Genomic DNA, 25,476 nt, shown 5'->3' with positions numbered 1-25,476 from the left:
GCGCATGCGGGGCAAGCACTCTACCAACTGAGTTGCATCCCCAGTCCTGTAGTTTGTTTGTTTTTTAATCATTTTTTTAGAGCAGTTTTAGATTCATAGTAAAACTGAACAGGACTAGAAACAGTTGCAGTATGCCTTCTGCCCCACCTCACTCCCTAACACACCCACAACGTGCCCCATCCCATCCAAAGTCCACAGATAACAACAGGTTCACACTTGGTGTTGTACAGTCTATGGATTTGGACAATTGTATAAGGACCTTTATCCACATTTACAGCATCATAAAGAGTACTACTGCCCTAAAATTCCTCTATGCTCTGCCTCCTCATCTCCCTAACCACTGGCAACCAGTGATATTTTTGTTGTCTCTATGGTTCAACCTTTTCCAGATGCAACACAGTTGGAATTATATAGTAGGTAGCCTTTCAGATTGGCTTCCTTCACTTAGGAGTAAACAGTCAAAGTTCCTCTGTCTTTCATGGTTTGATAACTCATTTATTTTTAGTGATGAGTTTAATATTCCATCTTCTGGAAATATCATAGTTTATCCATTCACTTATACAATGTTTTGTCAATTGCAACAAATGTACCATTAAAATACAAGATGTTAGCAATAGGAAAACTTGGTGGAAGAAGTGTGTAGCACTCCGTGGTAGTACTCTACTCAATTTTTCTATAAACCTAAAATTCCTATAAAAAATAAAGCAAATAAACATAAGCATAGAAAAAAATGCTATTTTTTTAAGTGACGGTCATTTGGCATTCCAGTGTGGGGCACCTTTTCTTTTTGTTACTGCTATTTTTAAAAATTTATTTGAATGATGCTTGAGATATAGAAAACAAAATATGCGAACACTAAAAATCGAAGATTTATTACTGATCTTTTTAAAATGCGTACACTAGTTGCCCAGTACTTTTTACAGACATTTTCAAATGTACTACAGTTCATAAACATCTTCAAAACCTTGTGAAGTCAATGATAAGTGTTCTTTGGCCATCACCCAAAACATTTGGCACAGAATATTTCCATCAGCTCCAGTAAATAACACATCTTCATTTCTATGAACACTAAAAGTAGGAAACAGATTAAGCAAGAATTCAAGAAGGCTACCATGTGGAAACACTAGGCCTTTTCAGATACACTAAATAGAAACAGCTTTCGTCCCACAATGCTGTTGCTCACCAGACCCTCTGGAATCAACCTTTCTGTCAAATACAGACTGACGGTGGGAAAGGAGGTCCAAAGACAGGACTGAGGGAAGAAAAGAAATGTCACCCACTGGCTAGACCCTGAATGAGACTCAAAGTGCATTCTGCCATTCTTTGCTCTGAATTACCAACCTCTGTTCTTTAAGATGAACTCAACTATTGCTTACATTGACAAAGCACTCAAATATTAGCAGAACTGGGGTGGGGGATGCAGGTGGTAGTGTTCATTTTGAAGTCCTAGAAATTGAACCTAGGAGCCCTCTACCACTTCAGCTGTGTACCCAGTCCCCTTTTTGTAATTTTAATTTTTTTGAATTTTTCTTTCATTCTAATTAGTTGTACATGACAGTAGAATATATTTATATTTCTCACAATCTTCTGCCTTAGCTTCCCAAGTGACTGAGATTACAGATACTATACCACCAGAACCAGTCAATTGGCAGAATTTTTAATGTTCTCAAGTGTATTTTCTTTGTTCTCATTAACTCTGAAGTAGAACTAATCCCAAGAGAAAACTGAGTACAGAAAATGTAGGCACCAGGTTGAAAGTCACAAGGTCTATTAGTGAAAGAGTCAATATTCGTATTCAGCAACCTAAGGTCAGTATAATTCTCATCTCTCCGATTCATGCCTCCTCTTTGATGCAATAGTTCTACATCTCAATAAAGGCCCATAAGCCTAAGAGAAATTGAGCACAGTCTTAAGGAAAACAGTAGAAACCGTTTTGAACAAGGTTCCTGAAAGGCAAGATCACAATCAACCATATTACCACACTGTAAAATGGGACTGGTTAAGCACTCTAAGTAGATAAAACCTTTTAAATTAATATGACAGTAAGCCTACTCGCAATATGTAGAAAATCAGGGATAGTTTATTTTGTAGCTTACATTGTAAAAGATTTTGAACAACTCTTCTTGCACATATTTGCTCTGTAAGAATCCAAAATAAAAGCCACAAAAACTTCTGAGGCAAAGGATAAATGAACAAAAGTAATAAGAATCATGCATTTCATTCATCCCTTGCAAATTACAACCATGACTCTGGCTCTGGTGCCCACATCCACTGCATGCACTGAATCCTAAGGACCCAGCAGCACTACAGCATCACTGGGCAGCAGCGGTCTTCCTCTCACCTGCCCGGCATGGTGCTCTATCTCTTCCGCTCTCCTCTGATACCAGTCCATAGCCTTCTCAACTGCAAGCTGGGTTGTCCTGTACCTCAGTAACTCAGGCTGGGCGGCATACAAAAATTCACTTTCATCTTGGAGACTCGGCTCTACAACCATTCTGCAAATCACAAAAAGAAGAGTTAACAACTCATTGGAATGCTAGAAAAGATTATAATTTTATGAGAGCAAGAGACAGGGAACGGATGACAGGGAGAGAGTGTGTGTGTGTGTGTGTATGCACGCGCGTGCACTTGTGTGTTTTCTCCTATGTATATGCAGGATTAGACACTTTGGGACACTTAGTTTATTTTCCCACTATTTTCCCTGATTTTAAAAATCAGAATGCATTTGTTTTCTTGTGAACTGTTTGTTTCTTTCCTGTTCAATTGTCCTTAATTATTTTTAAAAGTTCTTTGTATACCATGAAAATCAACCCTTTGTTATAGGATTTACAACTTGAATCTATCCACCTTAAAGTGTTTTATGCAAATATTTTTTGCTACAAAAAAAAATCAGAATGGATAAAACCATTGTGCCACAAACCAACCAAATAAGTACTAACAAAATCCAAAAAATCAGAGTCAAAATCACCCGGGAAGCTTGTATAAAATGTACAAGATACCTGCGGCAGGCCTGTTAAATCAAAATCACCTGGGCTGGCCAGTCAGGCCTGGATTGGCAAATTCCCCCAGATGATTTCAATTGCAATTGGAATTACAAAATCTTGTTTTCATAAAAATAAAAGAAAATAACAGTTCAAGTATGTTGAGAATATACCTCTACTAAGTGCTGACATGGCAGCACCGCACCGGTGGGTGCCCAGCACAGGATTCCCCATTAAGAGTAAAGAGTAAACACCACCTTAAAGGAACACACACAGGAAGCACATGACAAGGATCACAAATTATGAGGAGATTTTAAAAGGATGATCACAGTCAATGGCCTTCCATGGGTGTGGGACAAGAATAAGTTGTAACTTAGACTCCTCAGATGGACTCAGGAAAGCACTGTGTTCCTTTAGGGACATTCATTCATCTAAGGCGAGGTGGTAGCACATGTGGTTCATTATTGTGATTATAAGGAAGTGAGCTTATATTGGCACCATTTGTCCTTATACAACACATTACTTAAATAAAGTTTATACATCAAAATACCCAAAATAGGTGAAGCATAGTGTAACACTGAAGTGTTTTACTAAATCTGTGTCCTCCATTCTGCTCAGCAATGTCCAAAACAGACCAGAAGCCACTTAAGAAAATTATTATTCAGAAAATTATTATTAAGAAATTATGTTTCACATAATTTTGGTCAGTATTACCGCCACTTTTCTCTTTTCACACTATATTTCTTTAGATAACATTAAAACTTTCCGGAGAATCTTTAAGATTTCCCAGAGCTATGTCAACATTTACATGTAGAACATGTATCATTGAGATACTTGTCTTCTCATTTTTAAAGGTACTTCTTTATTGTAAGCACAATGTATTACTAATAGAGAAAATATTTATCTGTCCTGATATCTGGAAAATAATAAAATATCAAATAATATAATCCATAAGGAAAAAAAGGAAGTGAGCTTATAATTACGCTACAGAACCTGCAGCGTAATATCCTCACTGAAAGCTGTGAAAATCTGGGCAATCTACTTAGCTAAAACTACCCTAGGATTCCTTTGATTCTAAAATGTGGGGCTATTACTATTGCAAGAATGTTGTGAAAATTCAAAGTAACCCACGTACACAGAGAACACTGCCTGGCATAAACCAAATGCTTAATTTTATTTACAGTTATTCTTTTTATTGGAATTCCTATCAGGTGTGGTACATGATCAGACACAAAGCCCATAAGTATACCTGGACATCTTATTCACATGCCTGAGACGAGCTACTGTGCTTATAACTGGCACTACAGTAAGGCACAAACACATGAATGATCCTGTACTTAACTAGTCTCCAGTGTCATTAATATTCTTAGCAGGGATTTTTCCCCACCACTGCCATACAAAGTCACATCACTCCTCCAGGCATCGTTTAAATCTGCCCCTTTTCAGCAGGGAAAAATAGCCACCAGCAACTCTGACTCCTTTGATGCCTTTTTTCAGTCCTTACTCATTTCCGTCTCAGCACCATCTGAGAGGATTTAACTGCTCTCTCCTTCAGGAATCAGCTTCCTTTTCATTCGGGCAGCCATATAATCAGGATTGCTCTCATCTTTTTGGCTGCTGCTTTTCAGTCACCTGTGCTAGAAAATCCTCCTTTACCCAACATTAAATACTAGCACTTCCAGATGCTTATTAGTCCAGCCCACTTCTCACTGTAAACTCTCTCCAGGTCTCCCTGAAACTCTATAATAGAAATGATCATAGACAATTTAGCTACCATATTTTTACCCATAACCCAGACTTCACTTAGAAGCCTTAAGATCTTCCTGCTGCTTATTCTTAGATGTTTTTCTGGCACTTCAAATGCAACCAGCTCAAAACTAAATCTGTGACATCCTCAGATAATAGCTGGCTTTTTCAAAACAAGTCTGATTAAAAATAAGAACACTTCTTATTTTCTGTTCTTGAAGGGGACCTTGCCTTTAGTCTTCCAGCAAGCTCTTCCTTCTACTCCAATACTCCCCCCTCTCTCCCAAACACATCTCCACTGAGTTAATTCCTGCTTATTCTTCGAATCTCAGGTTCCACATCAGTTCCACAGGGACTCTCCTGTGACCTCCACCAAGGTCAGGGCTTCCCCCTGAATGCCTGCAGTGCCCTGTCATGTCTTTCACAGCACTCTGCACTTCCAGCTGGAGCACACTTCATGAGGACAGGGACTACAGCCCTTTTCTTCCTTCGGAATCCCTGGACCTAACTAAAGACAGAAGTTAATTAATAGAACAAGTGGCCTGTACTCCTGAAGATCTGTATCATCTTCCAAATCATCTTGTCATGGCTTTACAAGTTTATCGTTTCAGGAGTTCCCACACAGCAAGGTTGCTTCCACTTAATTGCTGTGGTTTGTCTAAGAAGAAATACCTTCATTTCTGGCATCTACTTGTTAGAATCACAAGAAGACATGGGCTAAGGAGAACCTGGAAGTGTCCAATGAATGGGTCCACCCCTGGGCTGCCAGTGCTGCTCTGTAAAAAGCACCATCTCAAAGAGGGGGCAGGCAGCAGGGAGCAATGTCTTATTTAAATGGAGAGAATTTGTGCGGCAGCAGCATTTCACCTTCCTTAAATGGGCACCAACCTTCCAACTTTTTAAATTTCTCTACCTTTCAATTTCTCATTACAATTAGTAAATAAAGACTTCTAGTTACATAAGGTCAATAAATGCCAAGCATTAAGCTCCACTATCTCCCAATATTCCACTGAATGATAATAAATTCTGGGGTGGAGGCATGATTACACACTTAAGGAATTGTTTTATTTCAGTTTTTTCCTGGATTTAATAACCTCCTATTGCACTCTCTCTACTCTTGATTGCTTATATAACCAATGCTAATTTTTTCCAACTAAAACATCAAATATTAAAATATAAACATTTTGCAACTGTATTTCAATTACATTATGACATGTCTTCCCCCAAGACCTGGTTCTTGAAGACACTCCTACTCCCCTACTCTCTCCCGCAACTGGGCATAAAGTCATTCAGGGCCTTGTCTTTGCCATGCATATATTAGAGTCCAAGTCTGAATCCAGCGGCTTTCTTCTCCTCACTTCACCCTGTTTTAATTAAGGAAACCTTATAAGGGCTTCCTGAAATAAGGTGTATATGAGTGGCAAATTTTTTCAAATTTAAAAAATTACTTTCACATTTGATGACATTAACGGGATATAGAAATTGATATCAAAAATTTCCTCCTTCAAAAATTTCAAAGGGGGGCTGGGATTGTGGCTCAGTGGTAGAGCACTTGCATGTGTGAGGCACTGGGTTCGATTCCCAGCACCATGTACAAGTAAATAAAAAGTAAAGGTCCATCTACAACTTTTTTAAGTTTCAAAAGGATTGCCCGATTGTCTTCTAGCTTCTTGTGTTTTCTTGAGGTTTCTGAGGTCCTTCTGAGTTCCAATCCTTTCATGTAGTCTCTCTCTCTTTAGAAAAAAATGTATCCCTGATACTCCAGAAGGTCATGAAAATATGCTTTAATGTAATAAGCATTTCAATCTGAATATTCACAACCTTCAATTCTAAGTACGGGATTGAATTATTTCTTATAATTTTATCTCCTTTAATGTCTATGTGTTTTTTAAAGCTGTAACTTGAATATTAGGTTTGTTTTAATGTATCCTCTCATATTCTAGCTCTGTATTTTCATTCTAAGATCTACAAAAATTCCTTGATTTAATCTTCCAACTCTTCTAATTTTGTGTGTCAACAATCCTATTTTTAACATCCTAGGCACTCCGGCGGTGGGCCCCGCCCACACAGCCAGCTTCTCCAGGTTCTCGGAACAGAACTGGCCCGCTAGTAAGAGCCTGTCTGAACAGAGCAGGCTCCGAGTCCCGGAGCCCCTGCAGTGCAGTGTACTCCTGCAAAGAACCAGCGGAGAGCCTCGATCTGCAGTCAGCCTCAGGGATAAGGGCAGGGCAGTCGGAGACCTCTTCAGGCGGCTCTGCCCACTCCGGCTGCGGGTTCTCTTCACGGGGCGATCCAAGATGGCGGCCTAGAGGGAGACTGCACCCCCGGTTGCTCCACAACCCAGGAGTTAAGAAGGGGAGGCATTGAGAGACTCGGACTGAAGTGGAGCCACGGGTGAGTCTGCCCACTGGGTAAAGCTCAGCCCGGGTGGCAGGCCCAGATAGAGGTGGCTTAGCAGAGCCGGGCAGGGCAGCTTGAGTCTTCCCAAGGTAGTCTTCCACACTCCGGCAGTGGGCTCTTCCCACACGGCCAGCTGCACGGTGCAGGCCCACAGTGAGAGCATTTCCGCACAGAGCCAGTTCCAAAACGTGGAACCAGTAGGGGGCTAGGGGCAGTATTCTTCGAATGAGCTGCTTTATCAGATTCCTCCAAGACATCAGGCTACTGAAGGCTGGGAGGTGATACACTGGAAATCTACTGGGACACTATAAGCCAATAGTGGAAAACTGCAATATCTCAGGGTCCCACTGACAACTGACCATTATGAGAAAACAAGGGAAGAAAATGTCCCAAACAAACCTAGATACTACATCAATAAAACCCAATGACAGCACAGCAGAAGAAATGTCAGAAAGGGAGTTCAGAATGTACGTAATTAAAACGATCAGGGAAGCTAATGAGGAGATGAAAGAGCAAATGCAGGCATTGAAGGAGGAGATGAAAGAGCAAATGCAGGCATTAAATGATCGCACCAATCAACAGTTAAAAGACCAAATACGGGAAGTAAGAGATCATTTCAATAAAGAGTTAGAGATACTGAAAAAAAACCAAACTGAAATCCTTGAAATGAAGGAAACAATAAACCAAGTTAAAAACTCCATAGAAAGCATAACCAATAGGATAGAACACCTGGAAGACAGAACCTCAGACATTGAAGACAAAATATTTAACCTTGAAAACAAAGTGGAACAAACAGAGAAGATGGTAAGAAATCATGAACAGAATCTCCAAGAACTATGGGATATCATGAAAAGGCCAAATTTGAGAATTATTGGGATTGAGGAAGGCTTAGAGAAACAAACCAAAGGAATGAACAATCTATTCAATGAAATAATAACAGAAAATTTCCCAAATCTGAAGAACGAAATGGAAAACCAAGTACAAGAGGCTTATAGAACTCCAAACATACAAAATTACAACAGACCCACACCAAGGCACATTATTATGAAAATACCTAACATACAAAATAAAGACAGAATTTTAAAGGCCGCGAGAGAAAAGAATCAAATTACATTCAGAGGGAAACCAATAAGAATATCAGCAGATTTTTCAATCCAGACCCTAAAAGCTAGAAGGGCCTGGAACAACATATACCAAGCCCTGAAAGAAAATGGATGCCAACCAAGAATCTTATACCCAGCAAAACTTACCTTCAAATTTGACGATGAAATAAGATCCTTCCATGATAAACAAAAGCTAAAGGAATTTACAAAAAGAAAGCCAGCATTACAGAACATTCTCAGCAAAATATTCCATGAGGAAGAGATGAAAAACAACGATGCAAATCAGCAACAGGAGGCGCTAGCCTAAAGGAATAGCCAAATAAAGGAGAAACCAAATCATGTCAAAAACAAATATGAGTCAATTGACTGGGAATACAAATCATATCACAATAATAACCCTGAATGTTAATGGCCTGAATTCATCAATCAAAAGACACAGACTGGCAGACTGGATTAAAAAGAAAAATCCAACAATATGCTGCCTGCAAGAGACTCATCTCATAGAAAGAGACACCCATAGACTAAAGGTGAAAGGATGGGGAAAAACATACCATGCACACGGACACAGCAAAAAAGCTGGAGTATCCATCCTCATCTCAGATAATGTGGACTTCAAACCAAAACTAGTCAGAAGGGATAAAGAAGGACATTACATGCTGCTTAAGGGAAGCATAAATCAGCAAGACATAACAATCATAAATATCTATGCCCCGAACATTGGCTCATCCACGTACGTCAAACAAATCCTTCTCAATTCCAGAAATCAAATAGACCACAACACAATAATACTAGGCGATTTTAACACACCTCTCTCACCACTGGATAGATCGTCCAAACAAAAATTGAATAAAGAAACTATAGATCTCAACAACACAATCAGCAATTTAGACTTAACAGACATATATAGAATATACCATCCAACACAGAATGAATACACTTTCTTCTCAGCAGCACATGGATCCTTCTCTAAAATAGACCATATTTTATGCCACAAAGCTACTGTTAGTAAATACAAGAAGATAGAGATACTACCTTGTACTCTATCAGATCATAATGGATTGAAATTAGAAATAAATGACAGAATAAAAAACAGAAACTTCTCCAATACCTGGAGACTAAATAATACACTATTATATGATGAATGGATAACAGAAGACATCAGGAGGGAAATAAAAAAATTCTTAGAAGTAAACGAGAACAAAGACACATCATATCAAAATCTCTGGGACACTATGAAAGCAGTACTTAGAGGAAGATTTATTTCATGGGGTGCATTCAAAAAAAGAAGTAGAAATCAACAAATAAACGACTTAACACTACAGCTCAAAGCACTAGAAAAAGAAGAGCAGACCAATACCAAAAGTAGTAGAAGACAGGAAATAGTTAAAATCAGAGCCGAAATCAACGAAATCGAAACAAAAGAAACAATCGGAAAAATTAATAAAATAAATAGTTGGTTCTTTGAAAAAATAAATAAAATTGATAAACCCTTAGCCACACTAACAAGAGAAAGAGGGAGAAAACTCAAATTACCAAAATTTGGAATGAGCAAGGAAACATTACAACAGACACGAGTGAAATACAAAACATAATTAGAAGCTATTTCAAAAATCTATACTCCAACAAAACAGAAAACCTTGAAGACATCAACAAATTTCTAGAGACATATGAACTACCTAAACTGAACGAGGAGGACATACACAACTTAAATAAACCAATTTCAAGCAATGAAATAGAAGAGGTCATCAAAAGCCTACCAACAAAGAAAAGTCCAGGACCAGATGGGTTCTCAGCCGAGTTCTACAAAACCTTTAAAGAAGAGCTCATTCCAATACTCCTCAAACTATTCCATGAAATAGAAGAGGAGGGAACCCTACCAAACTCGTTCTATGAAGCCAATATCACCCTGATACCTAAACCAGACAGAGACACATCAAGGAAAGAAAATTTCAGACCAATATCCTTAATGAACATCGATGCAAAAATTCTCAACAAAATTTTAGCAAATCGCATACAAATATATATTAAAAAGATAGTGCACCACGATCAAGTGGGTTTTATCCCAGGGATGCAAGGTTGGTTCAACATTCGGAAATCAATAAATGTCATTCACCATATCAACAGACTTAAAGTTAAGAATCACATGATTATTTCAATAGATGCAGAAAAAGCATTTGATAAAATACAGCATCCCTTCATGCTCAAAACACTAGAAAAAATTGGGGTAATGGGAACATTCCTAAACATTATAAAGGCCATCTACGCTAAGCCCATGGCTAATATCATTCTAAATGGTGAAAAACTGAAAGCGTTCCCCCTAAAAACTGGAACAAGGCAGGGATGCCCTCTTTCACCGCTTCTATTCAACATCGTCCTTGAGACTCTAGCCAGAGCAATCAGACAAACCAAAGAAATTAAAGGGATACGAATAGGAAAAGAAGAACTCAAACTATCCCTGTTCGCTGATGACATGATTATATATTTAGAGGAACCTGGAAATTCCACCAGAAAACTTTTAGAACTCATAAGTGAATTCAGTAAAGTAGCAGGTTACAAGATCAATGCTCATAAATCCAATGCATTTTTATACATAAGTGATGAATCTTCAGAAAGAGAAATTAGGAAAACTACCCCATTCACAATAGCATCGAAGAAAATAAAATACTTGGGAATCAATCTCACAAAAGAGGTGAAAGACCTCTACAATGAGAACTACAGAACACTAAAGAAAGAAATTAAAGAAAACCTTAGAAGATGGAAAGATCTCCCATGTTCCTGGATAGGCAGAATTAATATCGTCAAAATGGCTATACTACCTAAAGTTCTATACAGATTCAATGCAATTCCAATTAAAATCCCAATGATGTACCTCGCAGAAATAGAGCAAGCAATTATGAAATTCATCTGGAAGAATAAAAAACCTAGAATAGCTAAAGCAATCCTCAGTAGCAAGAGCGAAGCAGGGGGTATTGCAATACCAGATCTTCAACTCTACTACAAAGCAATAGTAACAAAAACGGCATGGTATTGGTACCAAAATAGACAGGTAGATCAATGGTACAGAATAGAGGACATGGACACAAACCCAAATAAATACAATTTTCTCATACTAGACAAAGGTTCCAACAATATGCAATGGAGAAAAGATAGCCTCTTCAACAAATGGTGCTGGGAAAACTGGAAAACTATATGCAATAGAATGAAACTAAACCCCTATCTCTCACCCTACACAAAACTCAACTCAAAATGGATCAAGGACCTCGGAATCAGACCAGAGACCCTGCATCTTATAGAAGAAAAAGTAGGTCCAAATCTTCAACTTGTTGGCTCAGGATCAGATTTCCTTAACAGGACTCCCATAGCACAAGAAATAAAAGCAAGAATCAACAACTGGGATAGATTCAAACTAAAAAGCTTTCTGTCAGCAAAGGAAACTATCAGAAATGTGAAGAGAGAGCCTACAGAGTGGGAGAATATCTTTGCCAACCATACCTCAGATAGAGCGCTAATTTCCAGAATCTATAAAGAACTCAAAAAACTCTACACGAAGAATACAAATAATCCAATCAACAAATGGGCTAAGGAAATGAACAGACACTTCACAGAAGAAGATGTACAAGTAATCACCAGATATATGAAAAAATGTTCAACATCCCTAGTAATAAGGGAAATGCAAATCAAAACTACCCTAAGATTTCATCTCACCCCAATTAGAATGGCGATTATCAAGAATACAAGCAACAATAGGTGTTGGCGAGGATGTGGTGAAAAAGGAACACTCATACATTGCTGGTGGGGTTGCAAATTAGTGCAACCACTCTGGAAAGCAGTGTGGAGATTCCTCAGAAAGCTTGGAATGGAAACACCATTTGACCCAGCTATCCCACTCCTTGGCCTATACCCAAAGGACTTAAAAGCAGCATACTACAGAGATACAGCCACATCAATGTTCATTGCTGCTCAATTCACCATAGCCAGATTGTGGAACCAACCTAGATGTCCTTCGGTTGATGAATGGATAAAGAAACTGTGGCATATTTATACAATGGAATATTACTCCGCAATGAAGAATGATAAAATTATGGCATTTGTAGGCAAATGGTCGAAATTGGAGAATATCATGCTAAGTGAGATAAGCCAATCTCAAAAAACTAAAGGACGAATGATCTCGCTGATAAGCGGATGAGGACATATAATGGGGGGTGGGACGGGCTAGCATTAGGTTTAGGGTTAGGTTTAGAGTTAGGCTAAGGAGAGCAGTAAGAATGAAGGAAAGAAGGACTGTGTAGAGGGAAAAGAGGGGTGGGAGGGGTGGGAGGGGTGGGGGGGAGGGGAAAAATATAATAAACATCATTACCCTATGTAAACGTAAAAAAAAATAAATAAATAAATTAAAAAAAAAAAAAAAAAAAACATCCTAAGTTCTCTTAAGTCTTTGTTCCCATTTTAAACAATCATATTTATCTAACAAATATAAGCTTATCTCCCAGGGAATATCATAATTTTTGAAGTTTCCTTCTGTCAACACAGAGCATTTCTCTCAGTTCTGCTTTCTGTGTTTCCTCACCAGTCCATTTGTTCTGCCTGCTGCAGTCTCTTCGGAGATGTCAGGAAGCTCTGTTGAGTGTGGCAAGAACTGCTCCTGGCTGAATCTGCTGTGCCCTGGAGTGCCCTAACCTTTGGAGGCAAGGCCTCAGTATCTAGAGCCCTCTTTCAGAGGCTACTCCACTCCTGCAGAAAGGAATTCTCCAAACTTCTTGGGGATTATGCCTGCTTCTGGGAGCAGGGAGCAGGAAAGAATGTCAGAGTTTCAGCACTCAGGATACATTTTACCTGAACTCCTGGATTTTCAAACCCATTGCTTCATCCCTACCTATGTTGTGCCTGGTATCCACGAATCTGGAGGCTTTCCAGCTAACTAGAGGTCCTCTGGTCTCTGGTCTCATTTAGGGAAAATATGGAAGGAAAGACAGCTAAGAGGTACTTGCCCAATTTTGAGGAGTGGGGACGAAAGAAATTCAAAGGTTTCTCATATGAACTTTCACTCCCTATCTTATCTCCCAACCCCTTCAACAATATTTCATATTTCCACATTCTGACATTTTTTTCCCTCAAGTTAAATCTTGTAAAAGTGAAAATTAAAACTAAATGAAAAACAGAGATGCATATATAGCAATATTGTAACTACGAGGAAAAAAACTTTATCTGAAAAATTAAAAGAAAATAGCTAAAATGAAGAATTATAATAAAATAATTTTACAATAATTCCTTAGTAACATTTAGTATTTTCTCATGGAAAAGTTTCAACATAACCAAATCAACCGTTTGTTGTTTTGTTTTGTTTTTTAATTTTTCCTTAACTTCACCCAAATGCTCTAAGTCAGGGAGCACCATGAAGTGATCATACATCACTTTTTCACAGGGCCATCTATTCACCTATCCCACAAAGAAATGCGGATGTCTGGTGTGGGCTGATACTGACCTGCACTCCAATTCCTCGCACCAGTCTTTAGCTCGGTGTTTTTGTTCATGCCAAGGAACGATCATCAAGGAATCACCACTGCAACTTAAATTAAAAAAAAAAAAAATACACACATAGTATTTAAAATACACATCAACTAGTTTCATAAGGAATATGACTAGCTACCAAGAAATATAAACCAAAAAGTGTCTCTATAACCCTAACCATCAAGATTTCTCATTATGGTATTGTAAGTGTCATATGATACATATAGTATGCCTATGTAAGTGAGAAATACCATATTGCTGATTCCCCTTCAATCATAAGACGTTTCAAAAAGAAAAAGAAAATTCTGAACAAAAAAACTGGCAAAGAATTAAAGAATGGTATGGGTATATGTTCATTCATGCATTCTAAAATTCATCAAGAGCCTGTACTACATACTCTACACATTAACATAAAAGATTCTCTACCCAAAAAGGCTATAATATAGACCAGTGCTATCCCAAAGGAACTCCCAGTGATTACAGAAATGGTCTATGAGTCATCCAACACAGTGTATCTATAAAGCACCTGAAATACAGCTCCAGATACTAAGAAAGAGAATCAAGTAATTCTATTTAATTTTAATTCATTTATACTTAAGTAGCCACATGTCACTAGTGGCTATCATACTGGACAGCAGCAAGAGTGGAGAAATTATTTTGCAGGTTGAAAAGCATAACTAAAGGATGACAAAAAAGAAAATCTAAGAAACACACAGATGAATTCTGACACTGGTTGGGATGAAGAATAATTTTAAAAGAAAAGGGAGGTAAACCCAATATGGTAGTGGAGCAATTTGGTACAAATCAGGAAATAAACTATCCTTTAACAGGCTATACAGTCTTTGGCACAAGATTTTTCAAAAACAGGTGTTTTCAACATTATTGCTAAGGTTTCCTTTATTTTCAACTCCCACAGATCTGTGAAACTACTGAATCACTCTGAATAAAGAAAAAAGACAGAACTTTTAAAAACAAACTTCAATTACCTTACCTTTAAAGTTCAATAAAACATTTTACTTCTTATTTCTGAGTATCAATAGTGGCATTTTCCTAAAATTTATCAAAGCCCCAGAAAAAGAACTAAACTTACTCATATTATTAGGTGATGAAACAAGCTTTGCACAAGAAAGACTTCATAAACATCTGAAAATTATGCTGGTGAAGAGATTGGTCTTCATGTAAAAAGTAATAGGAAATTACTAGAGGGTTGTAAAGTGGGAGAAGGCAGCTAATGAGGTCTGGGAAGGTAATGATGAGGAGTCATCAGTCAACAGCAAATTATCCAAAACCCAGCTTCCTCAGATGTGTAAAATAGGAAGTTTATGATACAATACAACAAAAACACAGCTTTTCAGTTAGCCTATGCTATCCTAGCAAACTATGTACCAGACATATTCTAAAGGCTGAGTTCATATTTCTGAATCAATCAGATGATTTAGAACGAATAACCTAACAGAATTTCATCTGCCACCAAATAAGAAAATATTTTCTTCCATGCCGTCAATAACTAATATTTTATCACAAACCACTGAAATGAAAAGTAAAACTGGAAACATTGGAATACAATGGTATACCAATGCACACCCTTCCAACATAGTAAATTAAGAGCAATGAACAGAGAATGGTGGGGAAAATTAATCTAGCAAGTTATTATGCCTTTTCTAATTAAAGTAGACACGGTTCCTTAGGCTACACAAAACGTTTTCTAAAAGAATTTCACGAAACTGTATCACACATTGAGATTCATATTTTCTATATAAAGTACATGTTAGATACAACAGTGATTATTACTAAAATGATCAGTAATATTGGAGGACCCTCAGCAAAATAATACTTATTTGGAATCTAGAGTATAGAAAATTATAAAACTTTTGTTATCTTCATTGAACAGAAATGGAAAGGATAAAATAACTATATTTACAAAACATATTAAAATCAAGTTCTGCTCAGAAACCCACTGGGAAAGGTAGACCTGAAGAGTTCTGATTCCTGTTTCTAATGTGCTAATAGAACTGCTACTATTATTTTATTTGCAATGATCAGCAACAATAATTCTTAACCTCATTCAGTCCTACCAATCTAATGTGGATGACATTCGCTTCCTCATACTACACTGAAACATTGTTCATCCTCATAAAGCTAACAAATGAGAGTCATGTTTCAAACACACCAGACAGCTAGAATCCAAAGCTTATATTTTTAGCTAGCATATTACCTTTCCTCTAGAAAGGATGTACCACTCAACTACATTTGTACCACTCCCTTATTTTATACACAGTAGGAACCACCCAAATTTAAGCACAGCAGCATTTGCCCAATTTTATGTTACCATGTATATATCCCTTTACATGTATAATTAAGATACATTTAATCTAAGATATATAATACATAGTTTTATGAAACTAACTTCTACCCCAAGTGGTTTAATCTCAGATCTGATCACCAATGTTTACAAAAAAATAAAAACTGTCTGCTCTTTCATTTTCTAACAAATGTTTCCATAAAAAAAATTATTTTAAAACCAAATTTTAGGAATCTAAAGGGCTTGCTAAAAAAGTACCAAAAGTTCTTTATTTTGCTTCAAATGATAGCATTTAAGAAACAAGAGCCAAGTGTGGTGTTATATGCCTATAAACCGAGTCAGGAGGTTGAGGCAGGAGAATTGCAAATTTGATGTCAGCTGGGCAACTTGCCAAGATCCTGTCTCAAAGTAAGATATAAAAAAGGATGGGGATGTAGCTCAGTGATAAAGCAGCCCTGGGTTCAATCCCCAGTACACCCCACTAGAGAGATAGAAAGAAAGAAAAACAGCTCTTTCCAAAACAGAATAAAAACTCCTTAAAGGCCAATTTTTTATTTTGTCTACAGCTACATTCTTAGCACCTAAAATAGTGCCTGCTATTCAGCAGACTCTAAAAACAGTACATGTTGGTTAAATTAAATGATTGATAGCACAACAAAATTTTTAAACTGACCTCATGAGTATCACAACAGATCAAGACTGGAATATGGCAATGAAAGGGAACAGTTTATTAATAAAAATCAGATATGTCAAGGAGGTATTCTTCTACAGCATGGAATCTAGGATTTGAGAGTGAATATGAGCATGACTTCCTAACACAAACTATCAAACTGATGAAAGGGTAAGATCCACAGGGCAAGTATCCCTCCTCCAAAATGCTTGAGATGGAAGTGTTTGATTACTAAGTTCTGCAGATTTTGGAGTATTTGCACAGAGAGTGTCATGTAAGCACACCCAAAAATTTATACTTTGAAGTACATCCAATTGCAGGTATTAGATCTTGAAATTACAAATAGAAAGCCCATACTTACAGATATCTCATTGTACTACAGGATTTTTAAAAAAAGGCTGACTAATATACAATTCTCTAAAACTCAACAATCTTTAAAACATCAAAATAACTGATTGGTTCTATCCTTGCTTATTAAAAATACCCAAATTTTATTTATTATTTCATATAGGATGATAGACTCCTTAATAAAATTCAGAGGAAAACTTTTTCACTGATTCTGTTCAGACCTAAAATATTAATCACATAAGTCAATTACTAAATGGACAAATCCAATTCAAAATAAACCTAGAAATCATACTACAACTCTCAGAATTACACAGTTTGGTTAGATGCAAAACTTACACCATAAATCCAAAGTTTAAAAAAAAAAAACACAAAATTTTATTTACATATTTCATTTCATCTTACTCTTCTTTTTTTTCCACCACTCTACTAAGGAAGTTCTAAAATGCAAGTACATCATGCCCACTAAAAATATATATATATAATTACATAGTAAACTGAAATTATCTCTTTACAAAATAGCTGCTTTTGCTTAATTTTAGAAATTCTTTATATTATAATGCTGCTGTTTTATTCTTAAACAATAAAGTGTTGGTTTCATTTGAAGGTAACACTTATCTGTCAGCAAAGAATTAAAGTAACAAGTTGTAATATTTAACAATGTCCTCCCCAATTATTTCCCACACTGTAATGGTTAACTCCAATTGTCAACTTGATTGGATTAAGGGATACCAATGATTAAGAGGCTTCCTGGTGTGTCCATGAGGGTGTGTCTAGGAATGACTGGAATGTGGAATAGGAACTGGAGTGGAGTCCCTCCCTAAGCATGGGCAGCGCAGCCCAATAGGATGGAATAAAAGTTGGAAGAAAAAGGAAGCAGATGCAGATGCAAGCTGGACTCTTCTTGAACAGGTTCTTGATCGCTGCTTCTATTGTCTGAGGATATCAGACTCTCACTTCTTCACTCTTCCAAAGCGGACTACGCCATTGATTCTCCAGGTAGTTTCCAGAAGCCTTGGTCTTAGACTAGGGTGGCACTGTTGATCCTTCTTGTTCTGGGGTTTCTGTGTCTTGGACTGCGTAGCTGCTGGTTCTCCCAGTTCTCCAGCAGCAGACGATCATTTTAGACTATGTAGCTTCTGGTTGTGTAAGCCAATCTAATAAATTCTTTCTTATAATCATACTTCCTGTTGATTCTGTTCCTCTAGAGAACCCTGACTAATACACACACTAAATATAAATGCTTTATTTGAAGGAAATTTATCAAAAACTGACTTCCCAAAAGCTCTTTTATCCATGTTCAATGCCTTGAAAACAAAAGACTAAGTAGACACTATTTTTACTAATTGCCACATTTTATACATTGGTTTTAAGATGTGCAGTTATATTTATTTCTATTATTTAACAAAGAATAAAATGTTCTGTTAAATAGAGCACAAAAAATAGCAATCATTTGGGCCTGGGTATGTAACTGCACTTCAGTTACCATGGCTGGACAAGTCAAACTGATCTGAACTCAATGAAAAACCAATCAAAGAGCTGGTGATCCATCCTAATGTCAAGATGGAAAAAAGCTGCCCAAAGAATGTTCTTCTGGATCAATGAGATTCAATTTCTTTAATAAATAATTTACAAAACAGAGCAGAAACTAATAACAATGTTTAAATGAGAGAAAAGTGGGGGAAAAAGCAATACACTAATTTGGATTATCTGCTTCCCATTACCAACTTCATCTCTGGGACACAGTTGCCTCATCTACCTAGTAAATACTATAAAATTATCTGCCCCAATAAAAACAAGACAAAAGCAAATATTTCCTTGGATTCTGATTCTTAATAATTAAGAGTATGCTCTTAGAAGTCTAACCCTGATGTCAAACTGTGGTTCTATCCTGCATGGCTGCATAATCTCAATGGAACTATTCAACCTGCCTGTTCCTCAATTTCCTATTAAAATAGGGATAGTAACAGGATAGGAAGGATTACATTAGCACATATAAAAATCTCAAAATAGCACCTAGCATATGGTAAAATGTTCAATGTTAACCATCAAAGAAGTATCTTTTCATAAGTAGCAAATACAAGATACACGTGACTGTGGTTACATTTCAAGATGTACTTTATGATAAATAGCAACACCACATTAATATATGTCAATGATTATTTCCACAAATATCGAAAAATTGCAATAAACTCTGATTCAATCCTGAGTAAAATGACATCTGCCCAAAACATTATCAATAATGAGAAAACATGAGTTAATTTATGAGATAAAATAGCAACGATTTTGAAAAGTCATCGTCTCCCTCCTAAATGCTTAAAACCAAGTTTAAAAACAAGTTTTAATTATGATCAAAGTATGAATTGATTATTTCAGAGAACTAGTTTGAAAAATCATTAAAGTTTAGGGGAAAGGCACAAACTCTCCAATGGTATAGCACTGAAGAATCTCCCAGAAAAGTCAGTAAAATAACTGACAGGCTTTTTATAAAAGATGATTAATGTCAATAAAATAAAAAGGACAACATAGGAGTAGAGAAGTCACCAGAATGAAAACTGGCCCCATCCACCATTCTCCCACCTTCATCTTAGAAAGATGATCCTAATTTTGAACAAGAGACACTGAAGGTCCTCAAAATAAAAAATAAAAAAGGTTGCCTATGCTTGTTATAAGCAAAACTACTGGGGGGGGGGCGGGGTGTAGATGTCCTCAAACCCCATTCAACAGACTTTCATGTTAGCAAGAATAAGCTACACTGGCCAACAGAAAAACCTCCCAAACAAAACATTAATGTAGTGAAGTTTATATTCAGCACCTGGTGTTATACATGTAATATTCATAAATGCATGTTTTATTTTTATAATGATACTCATATTTGTAATATTGCACCAATGGAAAATAGGGACTCAAAACTGTTCAACTATAACTTTCATCTATAGTATTTATAGTATTTTATTCAGTGAGGGAGAATACACATTATGTGTGATTATATTCCCTTCAAAGATCTGAGGTCTAAGAGTCAACTAAGGATTGATGAAGTTATCCTCATATAGGGAGGCCCCCAAATCCATAATTTTCCAAGAGGAAGGAATGTAAGAGAAATCAGTAAACTTCATTCGCTATTCTGTTACTCAGACTGACACAGAACCAACAGAGAGAATAATAGTAAGACCCTTACTTAGCATTACTGAAAATCAACAAGACCCTGACAAATCTCCTTTGGTCTATTAACTCAACCAAAAAAAGTACTTCCAGGACAAAGATAAAAATACAAGACATACGAATTTATTAACTGTAAAACCACTGAAATGTGCCAAAATGTTCATGAACTGTTTCAGAGTACATTATTAGCTGTGAACCTATGCTGGTTTGTAGTGCTAATGGATTTTGAACAAAAGAATTAGAGAAGAATATTTTATATCCTTTTCATTCACATAATCGAAAAATAGCATAAATAATACCTATGCAGACCACAAGTTACAGGAAGACTAACTTCTTCACTGTCACCCATTAAAATATATGTATTATTCTTGCCTCTAAGACCTATGCTGAATGGGCATTTTATACATTATCTATAAAGCTATCCAACTTTGCCAGCCTAATACTTACACAGAACTTACTACAATGAACACAAATATAAATCACTAAGTAATTATAGGTATAAACTCAGCAGTCTCAAGAGCCAGACAATAACATCTTTCCTACTTTACAGTAGAGGTGGCACAGGCACAGACACACCAAACAACTTGTCCCAAGTCACACAGAAAATAAGATGCAGCTGGAATTTGAGCCTGGGAAAGCTGTTCCAGAGTCTTCACCCTGAGCCACCCTGATATTCTATGTAATCCCACCTTTTCTTCTAACTCCATATCTTACATTCAGGCCATCAGCAAATTCCAGTTTCCTACAGATGATTCTACAACATTCAAATAACCTTCTTTTTCTACATCCTTGCTACTTTCACCTGGACAACTCATGTGGCATTTACTCTGTGTAATCTTATAATACATAGGTGATATATTCTTCATGTTTTCCTGGTGTTCCTAACTATTATTTCATCAATTTCCTAGTATATGTTTTGTCACTAAAAGTAAATATGCTTTCTGGTAAATACCTCTTTGCATCCATCGCAACTCCTAGTAGTACTACAGGTATAGTAATAATACATGAATAATAATTTTAACTTATATAAGTTTAATTATATATTTAGTAATTAGTTAATATAGTACAGTTTATATAATTAATCAGCAATGTTATTAATCATAAAGTGTTAATTCACATAAATGTTTAATTTGTGGTTGAGCCTTAATACCTCAACTTTAATACCTCACAGGGGATCAGATACAGTGTTTAGAAGAGCATCACCTGACTCTTGACTGAAGGCTGTTTTGGTCCGACATAACAAACCAAAAAGTAAGCCTCATGTCCAAGTGACTTAGCTATACCCCAGAAGAAAGTCTCAATACACATTTAGGAAGAAAAGACTCTAACAAAAGTTTCTACCACCCAACCCAGTCATGTTACATTCATAATGTCAGCCAGTGAATCAAAAATTACCAGGAATGCAGCGAAAAAGGAAATTAAGGTCCATTACCAAAGGAAAAATTATTTTTAAAACAAATCAAAAAACACCATGAATGACATAAGTAGCAACATAGAAAATTTAAAAAGATTCAAATCTACCAGGAATAAAAAATCCACTATCAGCAATGAAAAATACACTGAGATTAAAACACATACACACATACACTAATAGCATTAATAGCAGACACTGAAAAAGGTAATATCTTTAAAGACACAGTGGTAGAAACTATCCAAAATGGAAACATAGGGCAGAAAAACAGAAAAATGAGCTATGACATAAAATCAAGAAGCCAACATACGTATAATTGGGGCACAGGGGGATGAGGGAATGTGTGTATTATTGGAAATGGGAGAGAAAGAAGGGAAAAAATATTGAGGAAAGAATAAAAACAATTTTCCTAAATTTGGTGAAATCTCTAAGCTCAGAAATCCAAAAAACAAAAAATTAGAATAAACACAGAAAGCAACACTAAGTCACAGCATAATAAAATAGCTCAAAATCAATTGTAAGTAAAATCTTAAAAGTATACATATAAAACAAGACAAAAGAGAAAATAAGAATGACAACAGATCTCTCATCAAAAGCAATGTGAAGGGTTGGGGATATAGCTCAGTTGGTAGAGTGCTTGCCTTGCAAGAACAAGTCCCTGGGTTCAATACTCAGCACCACAAAAAAAAAGCAATGTGAGCCTGGAGATAAGGGGATGGCACTTCTGAAGTACTAAAAGAAGAAAACTAACGAAGAGAAAGTACTGGGGATTCAATGGAGCAAACTATGCTATATGCATTTATGAATATGTCAAAATCAACCACATGATTATGTATAACTATAATGCACTAATAATATTAAATAAAACTGGCAGCCTAGACTACTAGGCAAACAAATCTTTCAAAACACAGGCAAAATACAGACTTCTTCAGACATAGAAAAATAGATAATTCCTTACCAGCAGACCAGTACTATAGAAATGCTAAAGAAAAATCTTTCAGGCAGAAAGAAACTAATACCGGACAGAAATGTAGACTTCACTAGGCAATGAAGAGCACTGGAAATGGTAAATACATGGGTAAATATAAAACACATATCTAATTTAAAATTACTGATTAAAGCAAAAATGGGAAAAATTTATTGTGGAGTTCATAACACACATCAAACAATAGTTCAAAGGAAAGAAATGGAAAATTCTTTTGGAAAGTTCTTATTTTATGAGTACTATTTTTGAAAGCAGACTTTCAAAGTAGACTTTGCTTTCAGAGTTTAGGTATAATAGTCTTCAAAAACCACTTTAGTGTTTAACAGAGAAAACTAACGTGTTGTTATCAGGTAGTAGTTCTCTTGGATGAGGTGACTAAAAGGAGAGAACATAGGGATGCTGGTAATATAGTTTCTTAATTGTGTTCACTATGCAAAAATGTGTCAAGTTGTACATTTTCCAGTTTCTATAATTCAATAAAATTTAAATTAAAAAAAAAAACCTTGACTTCATTTAAAACAAGGCTCACTATATAGTTTCATTAGTAATGAGGAATGTCAGATACCTCTTGCCAGCAAAGGGACACTGACCCAGATGAGAAATCAAAGCAGGAAGAAATGATTAGTCTGTTAGAGCCGCTAAAACAAACTAATTGCAATGGGGTAATTTACAAACAACAGAAATTTATTTTAGTGTTCTGGAGGCTAAGAAGTTCAACAGTAGGAAGCTGGTGGGCTTGTTGTCTGGTGAGGGGGCCAGTCTCCACTTTCAAGATGCCCCCTACTGAACATTTCTTAACATTGTAAAGGCCATCTATGCCCCATGGCTAATATCATTCTAAATGGTGAAAAACTGAAAGCATTCCCCCTAAAAACTGGAACAAGGCAGGGATGCCCTCTTTCACCACTTCTTTTCAATATCGTCCTTGAAACTCTAGCCAGAGCAATTAGACAGACCAAAGAAATTAAAGGGATACGAATAGGAAAAGAAGAACTCAAACTATCCCTATTTGCTGATGATATGATTATATACTTAGAGGAACCAGGAAATTCCACCAGAAAACTTTTAGATCTCATAAGTGAATTCAGTAAAGTAGTGGGATATAAGATCAATGCACATAAATCTAAGGCATTTTTATACGTAAGTGATAAATCTTAAGAAAGAGAAATTAGGAAAACTACCCCATTCACAATAGCATCGAAAAAAATAAAATACTTGGGAATCAATCTCACAAAAGAGGTGAAAGACCTCCATAATGTGAATTACAGAACACTAAAGAAAGAAATTAAAGAAAACCTTAGAAGATGGAAAGATCTCCCATGTTCTTGGATAGGAAGAATTAATATTGTCAAAATGGCTATACGACCAAAAGTGCTATACAGATTCAATGCAATTCCAATTAAAATCCCAATGATGTACCTTACAGAAATAGAGCAAGAAATTATGAAATTCATCTGGAAGAATAAAAAACCCAGAATAGCTAAAGCAATCCTTGACAGAAAGAGTGAAGCAGGGGGTATCGCAATACCAGATCTTCAACTCTACTACAAAGCAATAGTAACAAAAACGGCATGGTATTGGTCCCAAAATAGAAAGGTGGATCAATGGTACAGAATAGAGGACACGGACACAAACCCAAATAAATACAATTTTCTCACACTAGACAAAGGGGCCAAAAATATGCAATGGAGAAAAGATAGCCTCTTCAACAAATGGTGCTGGGAGAATTGGAAATCCATATGCAACAGAATGAAACTAAACCCATATCTCTCACCATGCACGAAACTAAACTCAAAATGGATAAAGGACCTCAGAATCAGACCAGAGACCGTGCATCTTATAGAAGAAAATGTAGGTCCAAATCTTCAACTTGTTGGCTTAGGATCAGACTTCCTTAACAGGACTCCCATAGAAAAGCAAGAATCAACAACTGGGATAGATTCAAACTAAAAAGCTTTCTCTCAGCAAAGGAAACTATCAGCAATGCGAAGAAAGAGCCTACAGAGTGGAAGAAAATCTTCGCCAATCATACTTCAGATAGAGCACTAATCTCCAGAATCTATAAAGAACTCAAAAAACTCTACACCAAGAATGCAAATAATCCAATCAACAAATGGGCTAAGGAAATGAATAGACACTTCACAGAAGATCTACAAGCAATCAACAAACATATGGAAAAATGTTCAACATCTCTAGTAATAAGAGAAATGCAAATCAAAACCACCCTAAGATTCCATCTCACCCCAATTAGAATGGCGATTATCAAGAATACAAGCAACAACAGGTGTTGGCGAGGATGTGGGGAGAAAGGTACACTCATACATTGCTGGTGGGGCTGCAAATTAGTGCAGCCACTCTGGAAAGCAGTGTGGAGACTCCTTAGAAAACTTGGAATGGAACCACCATTTGACCCAGCTATCCCACTCCTTGGCCTATTCCCAAAGGCCTTAAAATCAGCATATTATAGAGATACAGCCACATCAATGTTCATAGCTGCTCAGTTCACAACAGCCAGATTGAGGAACCAAACTAGATGTCCTTCAATTGATGAATGGATAAAGAAACTGTGGTGTATATATATACAATGGAATATTACTCAGCCATAAAGAATGATAAAATTATGGCATTTGCAGGCAAATGGATGAAATTGGAGAATATCATGCTAAGTGAGATAAGCCAATCTCAAAAAACCAGAGGACGAATGATATCACTAATAAGTAGATGATGACACATAATGGGGGGTGGGAGGGGTTAGTGTTAGGGTTAGAGTTAGGGTTAGGGAGGGGGGCAAGAATGGAGGAAGGAAGGACTGTATGTATAGAGGGAAAAGAGGGGTGGGAGGGGTGGGGGGAAGGGAAAAAAT

At 36.7% G+C, this 25,476-nt stretch overlaps 1 protein-coding gene across 1 annotated transcript in view; it reads right to left on the bottom strand.

Moving 5' to 3' along the window:
* Nbas (NBAS subunit of NRZ tethering complex) overlaps positions 1-25,476 on the bottom strand; it is a 342,733-nt gene that overhangs the window by 200,784 nt on the left and 116,473 nt on the right. Inside the window, exons 22-23 of the mRNA XM_047522365.1 lie at positions 13,713-13,796; positions 2,342-2,495 (exon numbers count right to left, since the gene is read on the bottom strand). Of these exons, the coding sequence (XP_047378321.1) occupies positions 2,342-2,495; positions 13,713-13,796 (238 nt within the window). The remainder of the gene's footprint in view (positions 1-2,341; positions 2,496-13,712; positions 13,797-25,476) is intronic.

The sequence above is a fragment of the Sciurus carolinensis genome, chromosome 13, assembly GCF_902686445.1.
Source record: "Sciurus carolinensis chromosome 13, mSciCar1.2, whole genome shotgun sequence".
Lineage (NCBI taxonomy): Eukaryota > Metazoa > Chordata > Mammalia > Rodentia > Sciuridae > Sciurus > Sciurus carolinensis.
This window is presented reverse-complemented; position numbering and strand designations above follow the sequence as displayed.